Consider the following 7,435-nt stretch of genomic DNA (forward strand, 5'->3'; position numbering starts at 1 on the left):
CACATCAGTATTCTATCTTAGAGCAGCAGAAACACATATGCACTGCATTACACTGTAAAACAAGGAAGAAACAGTTCCTTCATTTCATGGAATCTGTGTTGATCTCAATCTGTGGTGGGGCACAGTACTATGTGTTGAGATGTGAGCTAGTGAGCATATCCTGGGGAAAACTCCAGCTACGTATGTTTGTCAGAGACAAAACACACATCTAAGTTTTATGCCACAGGCTTGACTGCAAAGCTGCCCTGACTCCTTGGTAACTCCACTGTATCTTCCACAGATGTACCAAACCACCAACCAGAACCACCGACCCTAGTAGGAACAAATACTTAACATTAACTTTACACATAAATAGCCTGGTTCCAATGACATGCAGGCAATGTCCACCATCACAGATGGCTAATTCACTAACAAGTTTAACAACAAACAAGGAACCTTCATAAAGCTCAACCGAATTATTTAGCAATTTTATACTTAAAACGCCAGCGGCATGCACTTTGCGCAAAAAAATGGCAAAAAATGCCTGTAATCTTATTCATAACATAACTCCACGTTTGTCTATGCAAATTCACTCAACACTGGAATTGAGAAGCTCACAATATCCACGATCTGCAAGAAAAAGCAAAAACTGCACCAAGCCACACTCTAGGTCTATTTAAAGTCTACTGCCAGCTTTCTACAGTGACATCAGAATGATTACATGAACTATCTGTAATCTACAATCCTGCTCTAACACAATCTGCATGTTCAATAACATCCCAAGTCTTAAAATGTAGGAGATAGAAAAAAGATGTTAGTCCCTCTTCTCACTCATTAACTGTTCACTTTCATGATTCTGCTTCTACTCAACACTGCACTGACCACGCTGCAGTGGTGCTCACATCTGTGAAACTGAAAACACGTGAGCAGAACTGAACTGATATTTTATCACTATGACGGTGGTGCTGTGATGTCAAAAGAAAAACATTTTTCGCACCAAAAATGTACAGTGATGATGGTGGTTCTCACACAGAGACCACCGGGTGTAATAATGTCAGCGCCATCTGCACAGAGCAAACTGCAGCCGCATGCAGCATACTGTACATCTGCAAGCATGGCTGTATCCCTAAAGCTGCAGGGGACAGTAACATGCCTGACCAGAGCCCAAAAAGGACCATGATTGAGCTGAAATGAAGCCGTAATGGTCAAAGAGCTGCCTGGTTGCCAAACTGTATCACCCTGTGAAGCCATCTAGAGGCCGGTGAGGTCCACGATCGCCTTGATGAAGATGGTGTCGTCACGGATGTAAGAGTTCTTGGCATCGAGCTTAGAAAGTGGGCAGAAGAGTGGACAGCCGCTGGCGATGTTCATCTCGCTCACAGGTCTCTGGAAGGAGGAGGAAGTGACATCAGGTCGAAAGGCATCGATGATGTGCTCCCTGTTGCTCTGGTCCAGCAGCATCAGCGTTACCTGCAAATAAATGAAAACTTATGCCGCTTCAGTCATATGGTGTTTATTTAAAGGTGAGTCCAATCCAGGAAACAGAAAAGTAAAACTGTGAGAAAAAATTGCACATTTCTGCTTAAAACTGTAATGCATCTATAATTTAATGCTTTATAATACATATTGCATGACAGAACACTCGGGTTTCAGGACCTTTTCTTTTATGTTACTGATGTAAAAGCTCAGTGCAGTCATGTAGTAAAAATGGACAAACACATTTTGACTGTAGTGCCTAGTTAATATCTACTGTGCTAACATGTCTGTTACCTTCTGGTTAAATGGCCATTTGAGCAGGGCATCACTCAGTCCCTTCATAACCACAAAGAACAAGGACAAGTGGCTGCCACGCCCCGTCCCATCTCCATTCAGATAGATCCGCAGACACATCTTATAGCCGTACTTACTGGTGTAGAAGGCTGAAAGGCAAAGGGAACAGAAATTCAGCTTTTGTGATAAAGGTCTAAACAGGTTTAATCTTTCATTTAATAACCAGGATCTGCTGGGGCCAACTTCTATTCAGTTTAATCAGGCTAAATAGGACCCGATCTGGATGTGGTAGATTTGGTTTTTTACCTTTTGAAAGGATTTACACAGGTTACATTCGGCTGGGATTTCTACATATCTGTCTCAGATTAGGTTCCGGACTTAGCTCTGGTAACAGTGGATGATGCTACCTGGTGAAAACATGGCAGGGGCTCGACCTGCTATGGCATCCTGTCTCTTTTTGGCAAAATCAGAGATCCTCCAGACAAAGACACCATCAAAGGTAGTGGCAGACATTTCCCTCAGTCGGCCCTCCATCTCAGCAACTGTCAGGTCCTTCAGCCCCACTGTCCTCTCCAGTTGCCGCACCTGGAAAGTAAACGTGTGCTTTTGCTTGAACAGGATGACAAATGTTTCATTCAATTTAATATTTAGTAATCTAAAATGCAGGCTATGACTTAGACAAGGAGGTTTATTTTATTTTTGATTGAAATTACAGTCTGCTCTCCAATCCTACCTTATTACTCAGAGCCTCAATCTTATCCTGGTCCAGTTTATGCTGACGGTTGCTGGCCTCCATGGTGGTGGCAAACCTCTCCACCTCTCTGTTCAGGACACACACCACATTTTCAAAGGTGCCAGCTTTAACTTCAAGCTCTGTGCATCTGCGGCCCAGTTCGGCCACCTTGGTCTTCTCGCTGTGGAGCTGGAGCTCCAGCGCTGCACCCACTGAGCTGGGCAGGGGTGTGAAGGAGGTAGACACAGAGAGTGTGGGGGCCAGAGTGGGAGGTGGAGCTGAAGCGGGTGGACCAGGGGGACCAGAGGTGGAGGATGAGGAGGAGGCGGCGGCTCCCTGCACGGGAGGCCCAGAGGAGGTGGTGCTGAGCTGGGAGACTCTGGCCTCGAGCTGCCTCAGGGATTGTTGGAGTTCCACCAGTTTGTGTCCGGCTAGTTCCAGTCCCTGAGGCTGCAGGCCCTCCATGCTCACTTTCATGCCCATAATGTAATGCAGCAACAGATTGAGGTGCTCATAGGCATAAGCACGCTCATGGTCATGAATCTTTTCCTTCTCCACCTTCAGACATGGAGGGGACAGAACTGTGATCTTTGTACAGAAACGATTCACACTTCTCTTTTGTTAATTAAATCACAACTATATCCCGTGTTCATAGTTTACATATGCAATTTACAAGCACTGGAAATCTGCTGGTGACTCTCTTTTACAATGTTTCTAAAACTGAATCCAGGATCCAGTTAAAAAATGACCCCTTCTCCTTCTGCTAGTACTTTTCATACAGTCCCTAACCTGAGTAGCCATGTGTTTGTGTTGTATGTGTGTATGTGTGTGTGTGTGTGTGTGTGTGTGTGTGTGTGTGTGTGTGTGTGTGTGTAAAAAATAAATACTGAAGACAACCAGGATACTTACAGACATATCACATCCCACAACATGAAATCGACATGGAGTTCTGAATTTGCTGCAGAACTTGATATGGTCCACATACTAGAAAAAAATAATGACATGTCTTTAAACATAATTTTATAGGAGCTACTAGAACAGGCCTAGTTTGTGCCTCTCATGTATTGCTATTATATTTTAGTCAACAGTTTAAAAATAATGGTCGATAAATAATATTTAATGCTTTTTTGAATCCTCTAAGGCTAAAAAAAAATATTTCTTTTGCTGCACCTTTTTTCTTCTTTGTCCAAATCCAAACATAGATGGTCGCCCAAAATCACGTCTTCTCAATTTGTACAATGTGAGAAAGTTTAAAAGTTACACTCTGATACCACCTCAACTTTTCCTTGTGTTGTGAAAAATATCCTGTTGTTTCTAGGAACCTGTACAGGTCGCGGTTTGAGGAAAGAGTTGAAAACCTTTCTTGTGCAGCAGGCAGAATCATTTATGATGTATGTTGTTATATGACTCTCCCTTGTGTAGCAATTTTGGATGGGTTTTGGCCATAGTGACGATGTATTTGAATAAGACTTCCTGGCAAAATAAAAGTCAAATACATAAATAAATAATCCAGATGGTTAGCAGACTCCTTAGGGACTATGGAAATAACGACCAAACCTCTGTAAATGTTGTTAAATTGCCTTCTGGTTCTTTCAAACATTTCCAGCTACATATTTTTCAAGAAAATGAACATATTAACTTAGAGTAAAGACAAAAGATTAAAAGGCACAAACTGGGGACATGTAGCTACAACTTGTCTGCAGCTGATGTACCTTTTCTCTGGGTATTTTCTTCTTGGCACAGCCTTCACAGATCATTGGGTACTTGGGACAGATCTCATCATGTGCCTGAAAAAAAGAGACACATTTTTTTCAATGACACACAAAAAGCTGCTCTAAACTGCTGCACCATCAAAGACAAGCCAAGCAACTTCAGTCTAAGTAAGTCATTTCTAACCTTGATGTTTTTAAAGTGAAATGGCTCCTTGCAGTACTTGCAGTTGAGTGTTCTCTCCGGGCACTCTCTCTCATTATGACGCTCCTGTTCACTGAAGCGAATTCGTTCTTTACAGGAGGGACAGGGGATGATCATGAACTCGCACTTCCCCTCATGGTTCAGCTGTAGGCGGCAGAGCTTCAGTTGAGCTTTTGTAGCAGAGTTTTACACTATGGCGCCCTCTGTGGTGCCTAAACTGTCTGTACGCTTATACATAAGTGTGAAGCTGGGCTCAATTTGCTCAAAGACAGCAGGAAAAACAGCACATATACAACGTCTATCATAAAACCAATACGACAAAAACATATACACAAAAAAAAAAAAAAAAAAGCATGCTGGTCAAAGGTCACATTACCTCATACTCTTTGATACTGCCTGTCCATGTGCAGCTTTCATTGATGCAAACAGCAGACAGGTTTTCCACTTCCCTCCGAACCGCGTTGTCAGGAAAAGCCTGAAAAAACAAGAGAAAACAAAAGGATTTAGTGTCAGACTGTGTGAGCTCCAGCTGGCCCCTTCCATCATGTAGATGGACAGCTTTAACATTTCAGTATTGCAGCAACTAATGATGATTTCCATTATCAGTTAATCTGTTGATTATTAATAATTCACTTGCATTTTTAATGTTCACATTTTATAGACCAAACAATCAGTTAATTAAGAAAATTAGCCCTGATTCTAAATGTTTTTATAAAAATACTACTGAAAAATTACATGGATTCACTCACATTAGGGTTTTAAAAGGAAATTTTATTCAACATAAATTCCACTGAATAAAAATACATTCATACTCACACATCCTTGCTTCAAAATCGATGTAGGATCCTCAAAAATATCTTCTTTAATGCAAGCATTGCATTTCTGCGGCCCATTACTGCAACACAGCAACAATATACACTGATATACTGCAAATATGCAAACAAAAGTTAACCACTGCTGGAAAGTATATTCACTTAGGCAAAATTTTGAAGTATTTAATTGTATATTTCCAATCTGTTTCTACTCCACCACATTTCAGAGGCAAATATTTTAATTTTTAGTTACTAGATACTTTCCATGTTTTTAGTATTCAAACAAAATATAATCAACAAATAATGTTGAGTTTTAAAGATAAGATGCCCTGTAATATATAAAGTACTTAGTATAAAAATAAAAGTAAAGTTTATAGACAACAGATACTGCTCTTTGTCTCCATCTGGTGGTTGATAAACACAACTGTCCCCCGCCTTTTATTTTGAAAGAAGAAAGGGTTGACGGGATGGCCCTTCACTTCCAGGTCAATCTGTTTAGATGGCGCTCTGCTCTTAGTCTGAGCTCATGACAAGGGGATCCAGGCTGCCAAAAGTCAGCATGAGCAGCTTTTGACATTGCAAGTGTAAGACATCCCTGGTGCTCACTCAAACGCTCCTCACCTCACAGTCCGGTTGAAGCAGTAGGAACAGAAGCGATGTCCACACTGGGCTTGAAACGGTCGTCTCAGTATGTTGTGACAGCAGTTGCACAGGTGCTTGTCCTCCAGCTTATTGCCCAGGATCTTCTTGGGGAAGCCGGGTTTATTGCTCTCTATGGATGAAGGAGGAGACGGTTCCTGTGTGGCCATGGTGTCTGTTCACACGTCACACCTGGGACAGAAAGACCAGAAGACAAAATTCATTTTGATAAAACAGAAACAGAAATAGATAGACAATGAAAATTGAAGGAATTAAATACAGCAAACTATAAAAACATTAAAACCCAGTGTTTCTGTGTTCTGTTAGACACATATATATTTACTTGTGTCATATTTTTAAGATATATACTTGCATTTATTTATGTAGATTGTTATATAAAGTGCACAATTTTCTTAAAAGACACCTTTTAAGTGGTCGTGGAGAAAAACCATGCTCTTATGTAGGCCTACTTATATAAAGCAAAGATTTTGGCTTCAAAATGGATTTAAAGTACAACAGGTAAATATGCATAATGCAGAATGGCTCGTTTCACAATACTATATAATTTTGGGTGAATGTATTAATTAATCTACAATCATGACTCCTGTTGTAACAGTGGGGATCATTTTAACTAGTTCATATATAGTTATTAGCAATAATACACCATTTATTTGTTCACTGTAGCTTTTATTAATAATAATACATTACATACAGTATTTGTTTATGCCCTTGTCCTTCCTTCTCCTTGTCACGGTGTCTCATCAGCTGAATTTACATGTGTGCCACAGAAGTTTACATGTGTTTTGGGAGTGCACTGAAATGAGCAAAGATGATGAAGCATGAGGCAGCTTTTACACTTCTGCAGGGCAGGAGCTAATAGGTACTTTTCATACTGTTCTATGAAATGTCAAAGTAAAGCTTCACATTGCTTGTTTTTAGCAGATCAACAGTCCAAATGCCTTAAGATGATTCTAGCTGGATGTCACATGAAAGAGGAAAATGATATTTTCCACCCTGGGCTGCTGTTTGCCTTTGAACACACAGTCTGCCATTAAACATGACTGTATCATGTGTGTAAAATCCTGGGAGTAAACAGCAGCCATGGAGGCGCATCACAGGCCAGCTGAAAGGCCCACACCCTTTGTTTACATTTCCACTTTACATTCATGGATCCTTGTAGTTGACTTGGCACCAACTGGCTGCTGATAATCGCCGGCTGCCTCTCTTTCTATTCAAACGATACACGCTCAGCTCAGCCTCCCCACAAACGATGCTGACAAATCGCACATCCATTGTCTCTCCTCTCCTTCCTTGTTGCTAAGCTATCAGCATCCTTTAGTCAGAAGTGGTACCCAGCTCTCCGCCACACCCCTTTGAAATCTAAAGCTTGCTGCCTGCAAGAGCCCATTTAGTGTTAAAGCCTTTGCAAACGCTGTTGCGATCACTGGAGTTTGCACTTACCAGCGTTTTAGTCTAAGCTGTCATTGCGCGCAGAGGCTGTGAAACCACCTTTCCCGGTGCAGGTTGACGGTCGATCTTATATGTGTTTCTGCAGCCGACTGGAAGGGTTTTCTTCAGCCTTAGCCAC

The 7,435-nt window shown here is 41.4% G+C and overlaps 1 protein-coding gene across 1 annotated transcript; it reads right to left on the minus strand.

Annotated features, from left to right (window-relative positions):
• Positions 1-728: 728 nt before the first annotated feature.
• On the minus strand, positions 729-7,435 carry LOC113124652 (TNF receptor-associated factor 2-like). The gene is made up of 12 exons (XM_026297687.1): positions 7,309-7,435; positions 5,830-6,039; positions 5,213-5,291; positions 4,773-4,871; positions 4,379-4,540; positions 4,195-4,269; positions 3,392-3,466; positions 2,954-3,040; positions 2,483-2,677; positions 2,157-2,334; positions 1,750-1,898; positions 729-1,449 (listed from the first exon to the last, which is right to left on the minus strand). Exons 2-12 carry the CDS (start codon positions 6,015-6,017, stop codon positions 1,231-1,233), a joined length of 1,506 nt encoding a protein of 501 aa, XP_026153472.1. The 5' UTR covers positions 6,018-6,039; positions 7,309-7,435; the 3' UTR covers positions 729-1,230.

This window comes from Mastacembelus armatus, chromosome 12 (assembly GCF_900324485.2).
Source record: "Mastacembelus armatus chromosome 12, fMasArm1.2, whole genome shotgun sequence".
Lineage (NCBI taxonomy): Eukaryota > Metazoa > Chordata > Actinopteri > Synbranchiformes > Mastacembelidae > Mastacembelus > Mastacembelus armatus.